This window comes from Chaetura pelagica, unplaced genomic scaffold (assembly GCF_000747805.2).
Source record: "Chaetura pelagica isolate M959 unplaced genomic scaffold, ChaPel_1.0 scaffold99, whole genome shotgun sequence".
NCBI classification, from domain to species: domain Eukaryota; kingdom Metazoa; phylum Chordata; class Aves; order Apodiformes; family Apodidae; genus Chaetura; species Chaetura pelagica.
The window spans coordinates 2,382,065-2,405,724 of record NW_009954539.1 but is presented as its reverse complement, the minus strand read 5'-3'; the positions used below and the strand labels follow the sequence as shown (position 1 = coordinate 2,405,724).

General features: G+C 41.1%; 1 protein-coding gene across 2 annotated transcripts in view; it reads left to right on the top strand.

The window, feature by feature from the left end:
• Positions 1-23,660, top strand: part of CLIC5 (chloride intracellular channel 5) — a 72,622-nt gene that overhangs the window by 7,776 nt on the left and 41,186 nt on the right. The window contains exon 1 of one of the 2 annotated variants that reach the window (XM_010004892.1): positions 13,525-13,587. The exons of the other annotated variant lie outside the window; for it this stretch is intronic. Within the exon in view, the coding sequence (XP_010003194.1) occupies positions 13,525-13,587 (63 nt within the window). Of the gene's footprint in view, positions 1-13,524; positions 13,588-23,660 lie in introns of those variants that run through there. 2 annotated transcript variants of the gene reach the window in all.

Here is a 23,660-nt window from a genome sequence, read left to right as displayed (position 1 = left end):
TCCTGCCTGCCGAAAGGTCCATGAGTCAATTTTCTGCTGACACTCCTGTGCCACCTTCAGCTCTTGCCCCCAGCAGTGACTGTGGAGGGTACAGCTCAGTAGCGTAGCAACAGCTTCACAATACAGGCCTGTATTGTCTAGAAAATTGTTACTGTACAGTGATTGCAGCAACAGCAAATAAAATATAAATACCTAGGTCATACTGTGAGAAAATTAAGATGGGATTTATTTACTCATTTTGTTTTCTTTTCATGACTCTCTCTCTGATATTCTGGAAATAAAACTGCTTATCCCAGCCTGGTTTGGGTTTTTGTTTTGGTTTGTTTTTCTTTTGAAGTATCTCAGTTCCTTTTCTATATTTCAGGAGAGGAAAATGTTTGGATTTGTGGATTGATTACTTTTTTCTCTCCCTGACAACTTATCTATGTAGCAGTACTGTCAGCTGTTAAATGGTTTCTGTCCAATATAAAAAGATTTGTATTATTTTTGTTTATTGCAGAAGTACCTAAAGAGCAGCTGTGCTGAGACTGATGTTTTACAAGCACAAAATAATAGGTAGTCCCTGCAAAGCAACTGGGAATAATGTATGTAAATTATTTTGGAATCTGCAAGACGAAAACTGCTTTTGTACTCTGCTTTTTGTTTGCTTTAGATACCAAGGGTTGGATTTGGCTCACCTGATTAAAAATGTGCCTGTAGGCTATAAACTACATCTCTGCAGGATATCTGGGCTCCTTTTGCAGCAAAAAAGCTGCCTAAAATAGCACAATGGGATGTTAATTCATGTGGCAAAATGTATGCATCAGCTGTAGGGGTGAAGTTAGCTGTTCTATAAACTCTGCTTGTTGAATCAACTAGGGGCCTGATTCAGTTTTCCAGCCATAGGCACCCAGTGCTGTTTTAGAGGCCTTAAGGTTTCCCTCCTGGCCTCCACCTCCTTCTGCAGAGGGCCACAGGTTTCCTATAGATCCTTTCTCATCTATGTTTACAGATTTCCTCAGCAATACCTAGGGCCTCTCAACTGCTGCTGGATATCTAGGTTTAGGCAATTGAATCAAGCCATAAACTTTCACTGCAGACAACAGCATAGTCACCTGAAGTTAAATAAACTGAATGCCATTGATGACAGTTTAAATACAAAACCTGGGTTACTAGATTAGTCTAGAAGCTCATTCTGATAATGGGTATCTGGAAACAAACTCCAGACTGATTTTCTTTTATTTATTTTTTCCTTTTTCTGTCAGTGTCCACACTCAGCAACAGCAACCATTGCAATGGCTGTTCACTGTGCAGTTTAACTTAATATTACGAAATAATGTGATGCATTTTCACAGATTTCCAGGACTGAGGACCAGCACTTTACTCAGCTCTCATTCTTTTTGTAACAGCACTCCCCATAATTGTTTCTTTCTACTATATTTGCTTTGTAGTTAATTTCTATTTTAGACACCATAATAAAAAAGCCAACTGAATTTACTAGGTTTAAGTTCCTAGGTACCAGTTTGAAAACATCTTAGTATTTTAATTGTGAAAAGAAAATCTGTTTTTTTTCTTTAAGTCATAAGACCCTGTGTTGGAGGGGAATTTTCCACTGCTCTGCAACTGTATTTACTGGTACATTAGAAATATTTTTGGTGTTCTTTCATTCATTGTGATTGTGGCTGAAAAGGGATATTTGAATGTTTTCCTGAATCAGTGGCAGTTTTAAAAATACTTACAACTGCTTAATGGCAAATGTTTTGTACCTGTATGAAACTACTTCTGGGGGGGGGGGAAATAGCAGGTGGCATGTTAATCTAAAATGAGTAATTAATTTGTTATGTGCAAGTGTGATTTTTGTATTAGAGCTCTAGATTATCCTTTTCATATCAATTAATGATGTAATTATGGTTGACCTTTTACTGTTAGTACATCTCTGATAATGTAAGATGTTAGGGACTTTCATGAGGCTATAATGATAAACTCAAGAGCAGAGAAGTGAATTGGTTAGTGCAGAGGTCTGGTTTTACTACAAGCAATCAGTATTTGAAACCAGGATTTTGATTAGTGAGTTAATTGATTTTTTCTTGCAGCCTCCAGGCAGTCACCTCAAAGCAGTCTACAAGTGTTAATGAAGTAAAACTCAAGAACACATTCCCAGAGAAAACCAACATTTTCCCACTCACATATTTATAAAAAATAAGGCACAGAAAAGTAGAAGTATTTGCACTCTCACCAAGATGATTTTCTAAATTTTGTTCCTTGGTAATCTGAAAATAAATAAATAATGGGGCTGGAGGTGACCTTTTGGAACATTGAAATAGTTGTGTTTTTTTTCCTGTCACAGACAGGCTTATCTTATAATACATAATTCATAACCTGATCAAGGTCCATCTAAAACCTAAGTGTCCATTATTATTCCTTTAGAAACCTGTTTCAGAATGTCACTGCTCTGATGGTTTGATGCCTTACTCTAATTTCCAAATGACATTTATTCCTGTGCAGTTAATACATCCTTGTTCCTGTGCCAGCATGGTCCATTAGCATTTAATTCTTTCATTTGGTGCTTTTTAAAATCAGGTTAGTCTTAGACATCCTCTGATTTTTTGGGGCTAAACCAGTCAATCCTTTTTGTCTCCATTTCTTCCAGTTGTCATAGTAATCCCCTTCTGCACATTTCTTCTTTCCACAAAGGTGACTTTTTTTTTTTTCCACCAGCTGCATCCTGTCTCAGGTTGCTTCTACTTTTATACCTAGACTAAACAAGCAGCAAAAAAGATTATTTTAATAACCTTGTTTAAGCTACCTACGATTATTTAAGTAAACACATCATTCTATTTGAGGTGAGATGTCCTGATGTAAACATGTTACGGAAACAGCTTAATGAATTTCTCAGTTCCTTTCACAGTTTTTCATTTACCTTGACACCTTTCACCACTAATCCTGCTTTTCTAACATCATTCCAAGGTTCTCTAGTCTGCCTGCAGAGCACCAGCAGGGCATAATTTCCAACATCCTGTTGGCATTAGGAGTACTCACAGGTACTGTTCCTGAGTCTGAAATTCAACAGCTTTGGAGGGCTTCTCTCTGGATCCTTAATTGACATTTAGATGGGGTTGTTCACTTGTTTGTTTTACTGCTCTTTGGAACACTTAGCATCTGAAGCTCAACACTGTATCCCTATACCTTGAGGACTTGTTGAGAAGCAAATGGAAGGAGTAGAAGCTTTGCATCCGAATATATAGGTATTTAATCTCTCTTCTGACCTTTGCTCACATGTATTTGTACCATTTTTTAATATATTTTAAAATGTATTTGATTTAAAAATCTGGCCTGCAGATGTGCAGAGAGTCTGGGAGAGTTGGGGCTGTTCAGCCTGGAGAAGAGAAGGCTCCAGGGAGACCTGAGAGCACCTTCCAGTACCTGAAGGGGCTACAGGAAAGCTGGGGTGAACTCTTTACAAGGGCATGGAATGACAGGACAAGGGGTAATGGCTTTAAACTGGAAAAGGGGAGATTTAGGTTAGACATTAGGAAGAAATTCTTCACTATGAGGGTGGTGAGACACTGGCACAGGTTGCCCAGGGAAGTTTTGGATACCCCATCCCTGGAAGTATTTGAGGCTGCATTTGATGGGTCTTGGAGCAGCTTGGTCTAGTGGGAGGTGTCTGTGCCCATGGCAGGGGGGTTTGCAACTAGGTGATCTGTAAGGTCCTTTCCAACTCAAACCATTCTGTGATTCTATGAAATTTAGATAGAAAGTATGAAATGATAAGAACTCAATTGCTCCATTTCATTTAATTATCTCATGTTTGGTCTTGTTCTTTGTCATTTTGGGGACTAAAGAAAATCAAATGTGTCAGTTCAGATGAATATGATAAAGAGCAATAGAGTGAGTATTTTTAATCAAGTGATGCAATGCACATAATGTTTAATATGCTGGCTGCTCAGTAGGTCTCTGTGGCAAGCCTGGGCTGAAAATGAAAATCCTGTCCTGCAGACAGGATATTACTCAAGATACTTTGATGCATACTCTGTGCATGCAGCTTGAAGATTGTTTGGATTTGGGGATTTGTCTGTGCAAAACTAAGGAAGTATTTTTTTAATCATTCTCTGTCAGGCAGAAAAATTCTTGAACATTGCTTTGAAATGCTTACTTTTCTGTTCCCATCTTGGATAGAAGCTGAATATGAGGAGAAATTCTTACACTGGCTAGAAATGGCAGTTCACAAGCCTCAGAGACCATCTCTTTAAATTAAACACCCCAGGATGTAACACAGACTATCTTCAGGAATTAATCCAGTTTAAGTTTCTAGGAAGTCAGTTATTAAGTTGTGGATCAATTAACAGGGAACTCTGATCGCCTGGTAAATCTGACCAGGTACCATCTGAGAAAGCAGCTCTCTCAGCTGGGAAATGTTTCAGCTACTTTAACAGCTCCTGTGAAAAGCAGCTGCTGGAGGCTGGGCAGGATACCCCAAGGTACCTAACATGGCCCTGGAGGTCTGTGTCTGAGCAGTCTAACCCCACCAACAATTTCTCAAAGCCTAAAGTTACTATAAGGTCATATCTCTGTGAAAAGTTACTAAACAAATACACTGGAGAAAGGTATCCAGTCTCAAAAAATTGCAATATACCATGTGGCCTGTTTTGAAGAGGCTCTGGTCTTTCTTCCCTTTCTTTGGTGACCACATGGATTTGTGGTCAATCAGTAGTTTCTAGTTACATGATGCATCTTTACAAGATGACTTATAAAAGAACACCTCTGTAAAAACCACACAGGCTGTTTTAGGTGGATGTCACCCCGCAGGACTGCCTTCCTTATTAGACCTTATGAGACACCTGAAATGCACTTATTTTCACCCAATGCAGACAGGGTGCTTAGCTGTGGAACCAGCGTTGTCCTGACCGTGCTTTGCTGTGCTGGCACCTTGCCAGGTGTTAATGAGCCCAGATAACCCACAGCAGAAGTTCAGAGCAGCAAATTCACAGTCATTTGGCTCCTCCCTGTGAGATTGCAGGGAATGAAGTTCGGACGGGAGGAGAGTTTCTTGCAGGCACCGGATGCTGATTGGCCCTGTGCACCATGGCTGATAACAGCTAAAAATAGCCCCGGTATAAAAGCAGAGCTGCCTGGCATTCCCTCCTCCCCTGCCAGCCAGGGAGGAGACCGTGTTCTCCAAGTGCCTCCAAATACGCGAGCAAAGAACATTCTGCTGCTTAATTCCACTTAACAATTAACTTGTCAAGTAAAGACACACACAGGCCGGGGTGAATCACGGGGGAAGTAACCAAGTTTAATTAAAACCAAAGTCACAAACTGAAGATCAGGTTTTCGGAGCAGAGCGTGACAGATGGGCTGGTGGAATGTCTTTCCAAGTGTGCCTGCAGAATATCTGTGGGTTTGTGTGCAATAATGTTTTAAACATACATAGTCACCTGTGTGTGGGGAGCACACTGTGCAGCAATGGAATTCTGAACACTTGGAAAAACAAATGTGTTTTGATTTGACAATGGTTTCACTAAGCTGGCGTTGAGGAGTTCAGGAGTCTGTTCTTAGCCTTGCTGTTGGTTCTGGGGAAATTGGGTGGTTACCTTGCCTTTCTGTTCCCTTTCAGGCTTTGCCCACCTTCTGTTTTAAGCTGTAGACTTTGGGGGAATAGTAACTTCGGTGGCTGATTGCATTGCAACATAAACCTTTGTGGGTGTCTGAGGTGCTTTGAATGAATAATGAAGTCAGAGACCTGTGTTGTGGAGCTTCCCTTTCAAAGTCTGGCAAAAGTTACATGGAACTGAAAACAGGGTGGAATCAGGGAAAGCATCAGGAAGTCCTAAAAATAGGTGGCACTATCACCCTTATCAATAGTAAACTGTTCCTTCATGTATTAAATCCAGTTTTCTGTCTTTCTCTTTGATTTTATGTAGCTTAGCACTATTAAATTGGTGTGGTGGATTTCATTTTAGTTACAGTATTTTATTTTTCTGGTTTATTATTAATACACTGCAGAGTTTAGAATAACCTGCAAGATTGACAGATGACCTGGCTAACTTGCCCTTGGTTTTGATTTGACACAATTAATTTTCTGAAAAGGTCGCTTATAACTGCCTAGCCATTTTCCCTTTCATAAAAATATTTCAATTACCTTTTAATTTATTGTTTTAATTGTGAGATCTCTCACAGCAAACAAGATTAATTGCAGAGGATGGTAAGTTTGGTAGTTCCGTAGACTAATGTGATCTTTTTGTGATGAGGAGACCCTGCATGAGCTGAGACTGTAGAAACTCCCACGCAGTGGCTTCCTCTTAATCAAGTAGCAGCGCTGAGAGGAGCCAATCCTTACAGCACACCTGACTTCACCCTTGGGAACTCTTGGCCTTTCCTCTCTGGAAGTCAGTTTCCTGTGTCACCACGTAGCCAAGAGATTACCTGGGAGTCTGTTATTGGTGCCATCCTGTGAAGGGGGATTTATTGTTTTTCTCAGCATCATGAGATACCATTATATGTATTTATTAATTAGATTGGCATAAATTCTTATATGCTGCTTGTCTAGGAATGGGTAGAAACTGCTGATAATGAGTAAAGGGCTCCATATCTCATTAATACTTTTCTAACTGATTAAGGTCTCTCAGGAAAACCTAGTACAGAATTTTATCACAGCTGTCACCAAGGTCAGGGTAGTGAGACTGTAAAGACAACTCTGGGCTTTGACATTTCAGTGATTTATGAGGTTTTCTCCAGGTATTTCAGCTGGTGACTGAGGGCTCACACCTTCCCTATAAAAGTGATACATGCTCTGTGATTTGGGAAAAGATGGAAATTTTTTGGAAAATCTTCCATTTAAGGGAAAAACACATTGACATCTTTCTAGTTAGACTACCCAGTATTCCCAGTAGTGACAGACTTAAACAAGACTCCATCACTATTCAGACTCTTCTCAGAGCTGAATTTCATTCTTAAGCTAAGCTCTCCTTTAAGAATTGCTACCACTGTCACTTAAGGATGTGGGTCATGGTCTCTGAAGTCCCTATAACCTGTGCATGGTGGTAACCAGTGAAAGTCTACTAATGTGAAAGTGTAGTTGCAGAAGACGGGTTTGCATCTGTGCTTAACTAACCATTGCTCCAGTTCATCCTGGTTGTCTGCATTGATTCTGCAGTAAAAAGTATCCTCAAGCAAAGAAAAGCTAAAATGCAAGATCACCAAGCCAATGTCAGGTGCCTCCAGATGTTGCAGAAAGAAGGAAAAAAACCCAACAAACAACCCACCATTCATTTAGCAACAGCTTGAGGTGATACACTGAGGGAAGTGAGTTTTTTCACTGGTAAACTTTGTGGAAACTTTATCACAGAAGTACCAAAAGGTGAAATGAAAAATGAATGAGGGCAGCAATGTTCTGAGGAGAACAGAAGGGTTCTACAGTTCCCTGTAAGGTTTGAGGTCAGCCAGCTGCGTTAACCCAGGCGTAAAGCTTGGCCCTTGGTGAGGTTAAACTCTGCAGCCATAAAGAGAGATGCAAAGATGTTGATCCATGCTGCTTCATACTGAACAAGTGTGGGTTTGTCAGGGAGCCAAAAGCCAGAAGCCCTTTTCTTAAGCTGAAGAGTTCATACACCACAGAGGATCTGTAATCTGCTGTGCAGATCCATGTACCTAACCTGCTGTGCAGGTGCTTTATGGCTTCATCTGGCACAGCTAAATGTCACTGTTGCCAACATTTGAACCCATGGGAACTAGTCTGAGTCATGAGTAATTTCAAACTGAGTTGTTGAAGGCTTCATCTTTTAGAAATAAAATGCATCAGAATATAGAAAGTAATTTCTGCTTTTAGCCAAATTGTTTGCTGAACAACAGAATGAAACAAATGTATTCAACAAAATCATCAGCAATTGTGCATTCTTTGGCCCTTAATTTACTGGGGGGAATTGAAACTTAGCTTGAGATCTGCCTGGGTTGTACATGCCATTTTGAACACATTCTGTAAAGAATAATTCTTAATCCAGGATTGGAGTAGTGTGTTGTTGTGTGCTGGTCTTGCTTGGGGGCATTTAATCCTAGTTTCCATGGACATGCTTCAAATGCTAATTAATTCACACTTAATTTAGGACAAGAAGCATACAGAGTAATGAACAGAAATAATCTAAATAGGGACTTGCACTAAGAACACTTGGAAATGATTCTGTTGCAGACTTTTAAGTAAAATAATGTAATGTTAGTTCTATGACAGCAGTGGTTGAACAACAGTAGGTTGTTCACACTACCTGGTGGTTTTCTTTTTTTTCCTCATACCACCCAACAGCCTGGAGGACTTCACTGGAAAAGCAAGGGCTGAGGATATCTACGTTCCTCCTAATCAGCCACATTATCCATACAGCCCATGGTTCAGGACAGTCTGTAATGCTCTCCATTGTATCCCCTACAATACCACTTTCCAGAGCAGTCTCAGTCCCGTTTGGAAGTGTCTTTTGTTTTTAATAGAAATGACAGTTTTGGAATGATAGTAAAATAAAGAAATAAAGGAATAAGCCACTGCTCTCTAGAAACCTCTTTCCTGAATGCAGCATTAGGAGATGATTTTGTACATTTCTAAGTGCCATTTCCGTGTGAATGGGTACCTGTGACTGTCTCAATGTGAGTGCTGAGATAATTACCCGTAATGAAATCCCTCTTCACACTGAACAGCAGTGGGTTTTTCTCCTGACGTTGTTAATGCACATTAATGTTACAGCAACGTTGGATCCCTCATCCATGTGAAACATAACTATATATAAACATGATTTCATGCTTTTGGACTAGAACCTACTTTGCAGAATTCCTATCTCTGCTGATTCTAGTGATCTACTGTTCTGTTAAACAGCTGAGTTTCATCCAGAGACCTTTAGAGCTAAAATGATGCAAAGAGGTAAAGGAAAGCTGCTGTAGCTCATGGCTGTGATGAATTTGTAATGTCTGGGGGGTGGCTGTAGAGCAGCCTACCTAAAATTTGCCAGTTAAGGGGAGTGCAAAGTTTTCTTGCCTAGGTTTTGCCATTCCATCCTGTCTCTTGGGACATTCAAGCTGTGTGCCTTTTGTATCACTTGGTTTCTTTTGCTCCATACCCTTGAGTGTGGGACAATTTATAAAAAGGAACAAAATCAGAGTTCCTTTATCAAAGCAGCAGGTTTTGAGGCACTGTATGTCTCTGGAGTTGAAGGAAAATACCTACTCACCCAACCCTGGCATGAAACTAATGGAAAGAGCTTTGTACATCCTTGCTTTTCATGTAAATCTGGGGAGGGGAACGTGCAGTCTGACCCCAAATATCTGAGACCTTTTGATTTTTCAGAAGATTAATCAAGGACTAGATAGTGACACACTGTAACTCAAAAGGAAATGAAAGTTATTGGGTTGATTCCTTGTGTTTGTTAACTCATTGAATAAATAGCATGTCAAAGCTACCAGCCTGCAATGAATGCAGTTGCCAATTGACTGTAATTCAGAACTGTCCCCAGAACATGTATTTTCATGATCTATTCAAACATGCTGGGTTAGTACTTAGCTGCTGCTTAGTGTGTTTTTTTGGGGCAACTAAGCAGTTAAATAATTCTCAGGTAAAATCCTAGCCCCAAATACCGTTTAGTGCAGCTGCACCAGGATTTTGCTGCTTCTTTTCATCCATAATGGAAGGTTATTCACCACATGAAAAATGTCACCTGCGTAACGCTGCTCCCACAGAACGGGCTGGGTGGCAGCACCAAGTGTGCACGGATCTGTGCCCTGATCCTTCTTGGTAACTTAGCAGTCTGCTGGAGAACTCCACGATAGAATTACATTCTGGATGCTTGGCCTCTGAGTCACCCCCTCGGGACAAATCTTTGCTGGAAGTGAAGCTTGGATCAGGCTCCTGAAAGCTGATAGTTTGTCAGAGTTCACCTACAATAGAGGTCTTATGTGGAGATGTGACGGTTCCTTTTCTGAAGCTGTCCTCTTCTTTTATTAATGTGCTCATATCCATTTATATATCTCATAAACCTCAAACTACAATGACTTGGTTTATGAGGAGTTCATAATTCAATGTCTAATGTTCTTGCATGTAACTCAAAGCCTCTGCTGCTTCTGACTTGTGAGAAAACGATAGGCCAAACTAAGCAACTCATTCTTTGCAGTAAAATGAGAGTGTACTAATTATTTATCAGTATCTTACCCTTAATTTGGCTGAAGAAAGAGTTGATTTCATAACACAAAATGAAGCTGTGCAGACAATAATAACTATTATAGTCAAAAAGGTTCCACCCAGATGTAAGTGATAAGTCAGTTTTATATGACAGCAAAGAAGTAAATGCATGAATAGATTCCTGAAGTAGTGTGTGTGTGAGTGTCTGTATTATATATATATATTTCATCCTACTTATTGCCTCCTACAATGTTTATCTTAAATCAAGCCTTCAGAATCTATTTTAAAAAAACAGCATTTATCTGAACCAGACACTGTCTTGCTTGGTTTCTTCTAGGGGTTCCATAGGAAGATTCTTAAAAATCAGGGTTTTTTTGAGGTGGGCTGAGTTATTCTCTCTGTGGATACCTAAAAGCACAGCTGGAATATCAGTTCTGGGGTGTTCACACTGCAGCTTCTGTAGCCTGTGAGCATCCTGTATGAACTTTTTAGGCAGGGGATGAACACAAGAGGATGCCTCATAGGTGAAAACAAAGGAGAAAGGGGCACTGCTGGCCAGAAGCATCTTGAACCAGATGAGGTCTGGCCCAGTCCTGCAATAGTTTATATCTGGGTCAAGAAAGAAACAGCTTCAAGGCAACCTAGCTCCCTTCCTCTGTATGGCATAGTTTCCCTTCTGCTTTGCTGAGCCTCAGCACAATCATCTTCATCTTGCAAACTAATTATAATACATCACTAAACCCAGACAGTGACTGGAAAGGAAGGATTTAAATGTTTTGACATGTTGACTCTCTACTGAAATTGCTACATCTAGAGTTTAGCTTTCAGAAGTACAAGGCAGGCACAACCTGTGCAGTGGGAGATGACATGTGCATAGAAATCAGGCACTAAAGCCACAGATTTCTATTACTTAATCATTACAGCAGGATTTGTCTGACCATTATAATGTCTTTACCAGAGCTTATTACCCTGGGCTTCCTTTATTAGCAAGTGGAAAAAAGTAGGCACTCCTAGGGCACATTTTTTCATTCTAAAGTAGATGTCTAAATAGGTCACATGAATCACATCTTTTAAGTGCTAATATCTTGAATGATCATTTTATTCAAACATTTTGGTAGCATTACCTCCTCACCGTGCTTCCAGCTGGCAGTATTTTCTCTTCTAGAGCTTTTAAAAATATATATATATATATATAAATGCTCCTGTAATATAAATTGTTTAAAGCACTTGCCTAGAACAAAACAGCATTTTCAGTGCGGCTGGAGCTACAGGTAACCAGTCAAGATGATCCACTTGCCATTGTTTACAGGAGCCCTCATTAAGGGGAATGATGTTGTTACATGTGGTGCTAAAGCAAAACATTTTTTTCAGCAAAAACAAAAGCTTGCAATCATGTAGCTGATAATCTGATATTTAGGAATAAATTTTAGAGATCTGGTGACTGTTTTTTGGCAGACTTCTGTATCTGTAATATATAACTACAATGCAATGATTCTTTTTGCTACATGTTAAGTACACTTAGCTCATGTCCTTGGAAGTTTGCCTGTAGGCCTAAGAATAATTATACTATAAATGTTTGGTAATTAATGTACCTAGTCCAAAAATTACACATAAAAGTTTGAAATCAAAGGAGTAATAACACTTAATTCTCTTATAGTTAACCTTCCAGTTGTTTGAATGAGTGCTAATTAGATCTAAAAACCATAAGCACACTTTTACACTAATTATAATGTTGATTATGTTGTAATTACAGTTGCAACAGCATAACGAGATTTACTCGTTAACCATTTCAGTGCTTCACAGAGCACACAAGAAACAGCTGTTGTGGGAAATTCCCATAGATCTTACCCAAAATGCCACAAAGTTGTTGGCTGCTACTGCTCTGGACCTGTGTCAAATGCCTAGAGGTCACAGGAGGCAGTTAAAGACGCTCAGGAAAGCACACAGCTCAGAGCACTTTCAGGAAAGGGGGTTGTTTGGTTGTGCCAAAACCAGACCCCAAAGGCCTCTTGGTGTCAGAAGGCGAAGGTAAAACTGCTCGTGTCTGGCAGTGTGAGCTGCAGACAGGGTATGAGCTGGAGTTGAAGTGGTCCTGAAGCAGGCAGAGGTGAAGGAAGGGCAGGAGGGCACCGAGGCAGCCAGTCCCCTCCAGGCACTGATGGCAATCAAGAGGAGGTCCCACCTTTGCTCTCCTCTCCTGTGCCAGCACTCCCCCCCTCCACACCTTTTGCAGAATCACAGAACCCTTCTGGTTGAAAAAGACCTTGAAGATCGTCGAGTCCAAGCATTGAGCTGTGTCAGGGCTTTCTGTCCTGTGCCACCCCTTGCTTGGGGTGGCCTCTGAGTCACGCGAGGAATGCAGGGTGAAGGGAGGGAATACAGATGATGACAGTGTGTCAGCAGCATGCTGAGGCCCTCAGAAGTTTTCTGCTGTACTCCAGTGTATCTTCACTCCCCTGGCCTCCTGCTACAACCAGCACGCCAAGGGACACACTGAGAAATAGTTATGGGACCCAAATATTTTGATTTTCCCAGGGCCCTGAAGATCTTAATTTTCCAGTGTCATTGCATTCCCGTTTCTCTGCTTGTGAACCCCATCAGGCGTGGTGGCACCATGGGTGGTTTTCTCACCTAAGAGTGATCAATTTTGGCTTCTGTACCACTTTTGTATCACGCACAGGGGTTTTGGCTGAAGCAGAGCTCTGCTCTTCTCCACACTCCTTGCACCGATGCAACAGCCAATGCACAGGGCGAAGAGATTAGGCTCTTTTTTCCTTGCCATTCTTAGCAATAACAATATTAGGGTTTTGAGCATCTAGAAGCAGGATGAGCACCTTTCAGAAAAGAAGGAAAAAAACATCACTGTTGCTTACAGCAATGAACCCAGTCTGCTGCAAACCTTCCCTCTTCCCCTGTCACTGGTGCTCCCAGCTGTAGAATATGGGAAGGGGCAACAGAAAGGCTGGGAACAGGGAAGAGGATAACTATTTGCTCAGAGACTGATCCTGCCGTAGGTACCAGGAGCTTGTCTCCTCCCCTGTGAGCTAACCCCACCCTCTTTTTTTATGCTCTGGGCTATTTTGGGCAGGCAGAACTGCAGCTCTGACAGATGAGGATACTGTACCAGAGCACAGCAGCACTTGTTGCTCTGAAGAACTACACAACCCTAACAGGGACTGCTGCTCTGCTGCCTGCCCTTCTTTTCTTCTTATTATTTATTTATTAACCTGCAAACTTGTTTTCTCCGCTGGTTTCGGAGCTTTTATGATTACAAATGATGTTTTAAGAGCTTGGTGAGAGCTGTTTGGAGGGGAGAGCTGCCTGCTGTGCAGTTGGAACCTCCTTTTTGCCACTTCGTAGCGGGAGATCAGCTGGTACAGCCTTGGGGGTGAAAAATGACAGACTCTGTTCCTGCCAATGGGGAAGGAAAGGACCCTGAAATCGAGCTCTTTGTGAAGGTAAGTTGCACTGTGAACTGGACACTGGTGTGACTCTCGGATCAGCTCAGCTTCTACTGAATAATCAAACTTTAATTTTCTGGCACTGTGCAGCAGTGGTGCTTTGACAGCCTGTTATCTCCTGCACACACAGTCACACTGCTTTCTTCTCCCTGACAGTAGAATTGGGTGATATTGCAGAGGGAGAGTCAGAGTTCCTATATTTTATTGTTATTTCTCTCCGCGTGAGTTTACCCTGTTATTCTTAGCCTGCTGTGTGCAATGTCCTGTGTCCCAACTTTAGACTGCCAGGTTTTTCACTGAGAATCCTGACTTCCTTCTCCATTTTTGGGAAGGGAGCATGAAGAGTTGAGGGATAACCAGGATTTGGTACCTCAGCAGAGGCTGTCAGGTCTGAAAAAGGACTGTATTGCAAACCAGAAAGGACTGAGAAGAGCTGACAGTCTTCTGGCTCTTTCCTGCTATGTTTTTGTTGCTGTTGTTCTAAAAAAAAAAGAAAACTAAATCAGTTTTCACTCTCAGTTTCCTCAGCCAAAAGCTCCTTCTGATTCTATACAAGGGTAACTGAGAACAGAACAGATTTAATGAAATGATATAAAAATAAATACACCTGTTTTATGGTAGTATTTCAGAACGTTTCAAATTGGGTACATTTGTTAGTTTTGTGCTGTGAAAATTTTACCATTAAAATCAGTGGCACAGTTCAAATCCTTTACACATAGGACTTTCTTAACAACAAACTTCATGCAAACTCTCTCCCAGTGAAGAGCTCAGATTTTTGGATGTTCAGAGCATGTTTCAAAGCCCTTGTGTACACTGAGGCTAAAATCCACTATGGCCATGTAAAATGCAGGAGTTTGGTCTCTCAGAGCCTAGATGATCCCTGTAAATCAATAAGATCATTATTATTAATATGCGGGAGTTATATCAGGCTCTTTGCAAACCAAGTACTGAATGATTGGGAAACCAAATTCCAGCCTCTCCCTTCTGTCAAATTGAGGGTATATAATTGCTTTGTACTCCCTGATGGATGTTTTGGGCTGTAAGTTGAAATGTCAGCCACATGTATGATGTGTACACACGGCTTCTTCGTGCATCTTCCCAAACCAGTTGGTTCATGGGTAGCCTCTCTGACAGAGCCAGCACTGAGCTATTTTTCCCTAATAAACTGATTTTACAAGAATTCCGGGTTCATAACTGCCCAGTAGAGCTTAATGGATGAAAAGGGACAAAACCCTTAACTGCTGCTGTGTTTTAATACCCACACTATTTTATTTAGGCTGATACAGAGATTTGTGGTATGTGGTTCCTTGCCTGCCTCAGCTGTTAAAGTGAAGGTCATTGCCCAGATTCATTGTGTGAAGTTCTATATCCATAAGTTACTGGAAAAAAATTGCACTGCTTTCAACTGAGTTGTGCCATCACCTGAAGATTTATAACTCCAGAAAGAACATTTTTGGTGATGTGACTTCCTGCATAATGAATGTTACAAAATTGCGCAGAGACTGTCACATAAAACTCTTAATTTGCAGAGCCAGAGCAAAAGCATTAATTGGTACCTTCCTGGAGACTTTCCATTTAGGTTGAAAAATTGCAATTTTTGATGTTTTGGAAAGGTGCCATTAATTTAATTAAAAGTCGAAAACGTTGTATAGTAAAGCATGTAGCCAGAGTATTAAATTATACAGCTCAGAAAAATAAATAAGAGAAGAACATCCAAAAAAGAGATGAGCTAAAAATTGAAAACCAGAACAGCACGTTAGTGAGGAGAGATAAACAGGGAGTCTCATCCTGGAAAGGGTTTGCAAAGGAGAAGGCACTTGCTCTGTTTTAAGGATGGAAAGAAGAACAGAAAGGTGGCAACTCCTGGATGAGTATGAGATGCTGGGACAAGTGGCACATCTAAATATACCAGACCACACTTGAGGAAATTTCTAATAACAGGAGATGTTGAGGCCAATGAGCATTTCATAATTTGATTTTTGTGATGCAAATATTTCACTCCAGGGAAAAAGTTCTGCCCCACAGCTTTGAATGAACACGCAGTCAGAAAATACAGAGGTCAGTGAGAAAAATATAGGGCAGTAGATGTGGACCGGAGAAAACTGTGCCTACAAGCACAAATAAACCAGAAAGGGTGTTTTTCACCAGCCATAGAGTCTCTAATAAAAGCAGTTTCTGTCTCAAGTTAAATAAAGAAAGGTGTTACACAATTGCTCTATTTCCTTTTTCTATTTAACAACCAGGAGAGCCAGGGCCTTAGAAAGGCAAGTAGAGAGATGATGGTAAACAAAAGACCTGTGCTGTAACCTAATGCAGGTGAGATATCTCCTGAGCTATGCAGATAGGCTGGGCACCACCAGGACCCAACTGAACTGCATGGCACAGACAGGTGATGTGGTTATCACACCTGTTATCATCCCTATCAGTTCTAGTGGTGCCCTAACCTGGACCTGTGAGGTGTTTTTGTTGTTTTTTTTTAAATGAGAATTTGTTCTTGAAAGTTGCTTGATTGAGAGTGAAACTCCCCCCCCCCAAAAGGTGGAGCAGGGCCCGAGTGGGCTGACGATGAGAACGGGCAGAGCGAAGGAGCGGTGAGGTCTGACAGGGAGATGGGGCCACCTTAATCAGATCTGCAGTTGGTGTCAGCAGGCCTTTTGTGAACACTGAAACTCTTGGGCAGCATTTCCTTCTCTAAACTTGTCTGACAAGGAATTGGAACAGGCTGCCAGGGAAAAAAAGGCTGGATATGCAGCAGTGCCAGACTCTGGCTGCAGCAGCTTCAGGGAAGAGAGCACTGGGAGGTCACGCTTGCTCTGTGCTTAACCCACCTTGTTCTAACTCAGGTCAGTTTTAATTCTTTGTATGCTGAGGAAGCAAAGTGCTTTTGTATAAATGACACTGTGATGGAGGGTATATTTAGCATTTTTCTGGCTGTCTTCCACCTGTATGCTTGAACAAAATGTGACTAAACTGAAATGGTGCTCTTTTGGCATGCAGTAATGCAGGCAATTAAAATCCATGAGAGTATCACAGAACTGTTATTATTCCTTTTTATTTGCAGTGGAAACAGGTGATTGGATGTATCTGCCTGACATTTCAGAATTAGAGTGGTGCCCAATATCTAAAAAGTTAATTTGAAGGGAGTTATGTTGCAAACATGGAAAACAAAGCATGACACAAACCAGACAAGAGAGTACAACTATTTTATTTTCATTCCTCAGCATGAGTGCTGTCTAGAAAGCAATCAAACTGCAGGAATGGTCCAAAGTACAATTAATTTAAAAAATCTTCCTGTTTTAGAAACATTCTAAAACAAGCTATATATTCATCTATATTTCTGACAGTCAAAAGACAGTAGTATCATCCGGGTAGGATGAGTAGTGAGCTGGCAGGCAGTAATTTCTGCAAGGAGTCATTGTTGTGGTATTGAGCAATTACTATCCTGGATATGTTAATCAGCTCAGGTGTGCAAGAGCCTTTGCTTAAAAGGTGTGAGGCTTTACTTTCCAAAGTGTTCAATCATAGTCACACCAAACACTGACCTAGAGAAAACATGAAGGTGCTTGCAGATGTAAGAAGCGAGAGAGACCTCTCCAAGCCCTCAGTCTTTCCCACTCAGTGATTCCTCAGCTGGGCTTATTCCCATTCTCTGCCAAAAGGTAATTTCAAACTAACCTTAGTTTAGATTTTGGTGCATTGATGCAATGTAGCCTTAAAGGAAGATATAAATAAAAATGCTACTCCTGGTACAAACAGCCATCCCCTGCTGGTGAGGAGTTTGTGGTTTTAAGGTAAGAGGTTCACTCCAGTAAGAAAACTGTTATCAGTTTCAGAATTTCACAGTTGTCAAAACCGATACTGGCTTTGCAAACTGGAAGACAGAACTTGACAGCAACCTTTTAACCCATTATAACAAGACAGGCTTTGTCATTTATTTGATTTGTAGACTATCCATAAGAAGTATTTTGATGATTAGTAGAAATCACAATAAGATCTAGAAGGTACAAAGTTAATTTCTGTTTCTGGAGGAGTGTTGGTATTTTACTGGGTAACACAAACTCAGCTTTTGGCTTCCATACAGAATTGTTCCTATGTTCAGCAAAACTTCCTAGGTAAAGAGGAAATAATAGAGAAAAGCACAAGGAAGAATAATGTTACTGAAACATCTGGTCCAACCTGTCTGGTGCTCCAAGACTAACAATAACATTTTTCAGAATGTGATGTGAGCACAGGGGTTATTATGGATCTTGCATTTTTGATCTATTTGGAGCTGTTGGGCAGATGGTGGGCACACACCATGTCCCAGTACAGGTTGGGGGCTGAACTGCTGGAGAGTAGTGTAGGTGAAAGAGACCTGGGGGTCCTGGTAGACAGGAGGATGACCATGAGCCAGCAATGTGCCCTTGTGGCCAAGAAGGCCAATGGCATCCTGGGGTGCATTAGAAAGGGTGTGGTTAGTAGGTCAAGAGAGGTTCTCCTCCCCCTCTATTCTGCATTGGTGAGGCCACATCTGGAGTATTGTGTCCAGTTCTGGGCCCCTCAGTTCAAAAAGGACAGGGAACTGCTCGAGAGAGTCCAGCGCAGAGCTACGAAGATGATTAAGGGAGTGGAACATCTCCCTTATGAGGAAAGGCTGAGGGAGCTGGGTCTCTTTAGCTTGGAGAAAAGGAGACTGAGGGGTGACCTCATCAATGTTTACAAATATGTAAGGGGTGAGTGTCAGGGGGACGTAGTTAGGCTTTTCTCGGTGATGACCAGTGATAGGACAAGGGGTAATGGGTGTAAATTGGAGCATAGGAAGTTCAAGGTGAATATCCGAAAAAATTTTTTTACTGTGAGAGTGACAGAGCACTGGAACAGACTGCCCAGGGAGGTTGTGGAGTCTCCCTCACTGGAGACATTCAAAACCCACCTGGATGAGTTCCTGTGTGATGTACTCTAGGTGACCCTGCTCTGGCAGGGGGGTTGGACTAGATGATCTCTCGAGGTCCCTTCCAGCCCCTAAGATTCTATGATTCTATGATTCTATGAAAAGTCCCTCCCCATCTTTCCTAGAGCCCCTTCAGGTACTGGAAGGTGTTTTAAGGTCTTCCTGGAGCCTTCTCTTCTCCAGGCTGAACAACCCCAACTCTCTCAGTCTGTCTTCATAGCAGAGCTGCTCCAGCCCTCTGAGCATCTTTGTGGCCCTTCTCTGGACCCTTTTCAACAAGTCCATGTCTTTCCTGTGCTGAGCACTCATGTCTTTTCCCAACTTCTTTTGGTGAAGTGGTGCATGATCAGCAGCCAAAGTCTCCCCTTTTAGTCTGCTGGCCTTGTGCCTGGGCATTAAGGCTGCAAAACTTACAGGGTTTACTGGAAGTCTGGGCACCAGTATACATACTGGGAGGAAAATAGTTTAACAAGGTTTGTTTCAACATGTGTTTCAATGTCATTCTGGCTTGGTTCCTATCTTGCTCAGATCTTTTAAAATCAGGAGTGACTTTGTTGGAGCCCACGGAGTTTATATCTATATAAAATGGGCAAAAGAAGAGAGTGAGGCCTCCTAAATTTGAATCACAAATTGATAATAACTCCACTACAGACCCAGTTAAACCAGGGAAATGCTGCCTGGACTGATAAGTTACTTCTCTGGTCTTTTTGTTAAGTGTTTTCAATAAAATAATAAAAGCAACAGTCAAGGGAAGAACATCTACCTTGGCAAGATCTAATTTTGCTTTACTCTTATGTTTTTAAAGGAACATCACTCAACACATTAACAAAAAGCCACCTAGTAAATGTTTTAAAATTGCAAGTTGCTTGTTTTGATGAAGAGAAACAATACTTTAAAGAAGCTTTAGCCTGAGTTATACAACCCAGAGTCTGTATGTCTGTGTCTCCGTTTCCTCCCTGAGCATTTGCAGATTTTGTTTTGCATCAAGACAAGTGGGAATAGCAGAGCCAGGCAGTGAACAGTTTAAGCAGGCCAAGTTTATAAAAGGACTTGCCAGGGGTATAATCACTATCCCTGCCACCTCAAACCTAGTCTGGACTGCTTGGAAAACTGGATCTCAAGTTAAGGAGATATTTTCAACTATGTCCCCTTCTGCCTAAGTTTGTGATCTAGTAATTAGTTTATGGCTGAAGGACACCCTTACCTGCCATGGTTTGGGTTTTTCTCATATGAATGGCTGTGACCACTTGCTTTTTGTTGAATCTGATGGCATCAATATCAGTGTTAATTGTGACCAAAATGAAACACATTCGAATGTTTTGTTGAATATGCATAGCTTTTATTTCTTTAAATGCCTTTCTAAATTTGATCCATAATTTAAACAGATAAGACTTCAGAAACATTCAGTATGGGTCAAATCCCATGGCAATTAAAGCCATGGTTTGTACTTCTGCTTTGTACTTCTGCAGCAAATTTAGGCCAGTTTAAGTGTATCTGAGATTATGTTCAAACTCCACCTGCTTTATTCCAGCTTTTCTGAGCCACCTAGTCATATGAGGTAAATAGAGTGCTTTAATTCTACCATGAAGAACTGGTGATATTCATAATTAGTATTGCTTGTACTTAGAAACAGGCATCAATGTGTGTTGGGTGCTCCATGTTTAGCTGTAGATGGCTCCTTGGCCACCTCTGGCAGCACAGGTCTCATCATGCTCACAGGTTAGGGTGTCATGGTTCAGTGATGACAGCAAAGCTGCAGTAAGTGTCCCCAGGAAACACTTACTGGCAATATGTGGCTCTGCTGCAGCTATTCCAGAGCAGCAAATGTCACAGAGATCATTTGACATAGCATCCCAAAAATACACAGGGATCCTTTCCAAAGGAACCAGTGGGAAATACGTCTGCCTGTGCTCCAAAGTTAAATGCTACTATCAATTCCCCTGGCTGTGTCAAATATATTTTGCTGGAAGGCTGTGGAAGGATCATTTAGGATAGAATATTGATCATTACAGCATTATGCTTATATGACAAGAATTCTTCAAAATCTGGCAGATCAGCTAAATAATCCCAGCACCACCACAAAGAGATAACTTACACACTAGTACTTCTGTTACAGCTAAAGGCTCTGGTAGGAGATGTTTCACATTACTCTTTTTTAATAGAGTAACGTGATGTTAAAGGGCTATGAGTTTCTGTGTTACTTTTATACATGAATTAAAGAAGGTTTCATGGATACTCTTATTTTTCCCAGCAAAGACTGAATTAAAGTCATAGGGAGAATCAGTTGACATGAAGAAGGCTTGGTTTTGTGCTGGATCCCAAGTGTATTCAACTCTATAAATCATATGTGAACTAGGAAATCAGAGCAGGTACCCAAAGTGCCACAGTAGGTACTTCAGAAATAGCTTCAGGTGGTTTGTTTGACACAGTAAAGTTTAACACTGACAAAATTCAAAATAGAGCCTTATTCCTTTTCCCTCTTTGCACCTTGCTTTCCCTATTTGTTGGCACTTCCTCTGCATTGCTGACAAGCAGTAAAACTCATCTAGATGCATTAACAGGGATATATATACATGTACACCTGGAGCTGCGAGCTTAAAGAAGATCTTTAATTTTTGTAGGTCTGATGTGTTTAATCAGCACAATTTATTCCTAGCACAATTTTTTATACAAACACAACACCACACTGCAGTGATAAAACAGAGTGATGACAGAAGATGTATATAACCTTCCTGGCTGCTGGTGGCTGTTAAGCAGCCTTAGACCCCAGTCCTGCAGAGGAGGCTGTGCAGGCTGCTCGGGGCTTTGGCAACTGTCCCTGAACATGATTCTCTTTGCAAAACCCAGACCCTGAGATAAAAACTGCAGAGGCCTTTTTTAGAGCAGTTCTGAAGCACTTTACAGTCACGGGCGGGACTTTCCAGGTGTAGAAGCTAAGAGGAGGTGTCTTTGTGCCAGGAGGCCCAGCAAGAATATCACCTTGGTCCTGTGCTCTGTCCTTTAGGCGTAGCTCTTGTGTCCTTTGGGTTTTGTACAGCAGTTGGCACCACTGATTCAGAGTTCATGTGCCACACCTGCTTAGTAATTCACAGTAAATATTCCAATAATAAACACACAAATTATACTAGTCACATCTTTGCTATTAGTAAGGAAGGGCCAAGGTTTAGATTACCTTCTGGCTGGCTATTTTAAATGCACACAGAGCCAATGTTTTATGACATTGGATAAGATTTAGAGAAGAATAATTTTAAGACTTAAAAAATAATTAAGATCCTTAAGGCAGTCTCTCCCATTTAAATAAAAGACCAAATGTCATTTGACTGCAATATTAAATGTATCTGTAATGGGCTTTTTAATATGCTGGTAACAAGTATAACAAGAAATATTAACAGTTAGTTAAGGTCAGGATACTCAAGATAGAAATGAGCTTAATAGTAACTGTAAAGGTGATTAAGCATTGGAATGAACCACCAAAGAAGTCATGCCCTTTCTTCTGCTGGTTCAGGTCAAGCCTAGATATGCTTTAATGGAACATGTACAGTTAGAGTCAATAAAAGAATAAACAAGCCATAAAACCTACAAACCAGGAAGGCATTGCAATGAAGAATATCTCAGCAAACCAAGACAGGGCTTGGATCAAGCACAGAAGATATCTTGGGAGTTTCATGTCTCTGAAAGACAGCAGAAATTTGGCTGAAGCCAGTTTGTCAGAAATTATGTTCAGAGACTGATTGCCTGTCTTCAAATATCCCTTGGTGTCCTGGGTGTGATAATGGGATGGGACCAGTTCAGGTGGTGGTTAAATACGTGATTGCTTCTCTGTGCCTGGAAATGCAAGGGCCAGACTTTGGAAGGGCCTCCAATGGCTGAAGCAGATGCTGGCTTGGTCAGGGCTGTGAATGCTGTGTCAGTACCAGTCAGATCTTGTGTCTGAAATGAAGGAAGAGCTAACTGAATTCCCTTTCTGTTTGTCATGGAGTTACTGCCTGAGTCATGCCTTGGTTTCATTTTCTATGAAACTTTTGCACCAACATTCATTTTAATCTCTGTGCAGCCCAGTAGCTTGTCCAGCTAAAACTGTGTCACTTCCTCCCTCTTTACATACATATATGACTGTAAATGCTACTCAAACATTGTGGTGCAACTCCTCACAAAATGCTGATTTAATTCTCAGGTTGGGCAGGTGCTTCTCTGTATCAGTTGTCAAGCTTGTCCTTCCCAGAACATTTCAACATCCAAATAAACATCCTGAACCTTGCCACCCACCACATCAGCTATTATTGTTTAGGGTGCTGGTACATGTCTGTACCTGTGCATTGTCCAAAACAAGTGGAAATCAGAGAAACCAGCCCTGATGGATCATGGCTATTGTTGCCAGTGTTTTTCTAGATTGTGATTCAATTTGTGTGGGTCAACAGACATGTTGTGTTCCTGCTTTCCTTTTGCTTTTAGCTGCTGAATGGGCAGCTTCAAACAGATACAAATGCATATCATGGGAGGAAATTATTTTCTTTCACTGCCCTGTGTTTTGTGATGAGCCATTGTTGCTGATTCAGTGTGTAACTGGAGACCTGTTTGGTTTGATTATTTTATTTATGGTATTTTTAAAAAAAGCTGTTCCTGGGTGAAGAGGGATTGAATAATGGAATATTTTTGCAGGTTATAGGATCTGGCAGTTTGAGTTGTTTTTCTGTGCCTGGTTATTTCAAATTTTCAGGGCATGCCAAGAGGATCCAAGAGGACCCCTTTGATACTGTCTTTTTTTCAGCATTTGTATAAATTTAATTTTCTTCTCTGGCTGTTGACTCACACATGCAGTTTGACAAAAAATGGTATTTTTGCCTTGATCTACTGAGTTGCCCTTTCTTAAACTGAGGTGCTCAAACTTCAGGTTTTGATTTTGTTTTCTTTTTCAAGTCAGGAAGTCTGAGTCCCCCAGTTAAGCTCCAGATCTAGATCTGGGTCTTGCATGAGACTTAAAAAATATCTATTGCTCTCTCTCTGCATCAAGCACTCACATTGCTCCAAGGTGGAGCCACAAGGATCTTCTCCAAGTCCATGAATGTAATCTTTTGGGGTTTAGTTAATTTCCAAGTACCTATTTCTCAAAACACAGTGTAAGTCATATTTCTCACTATTT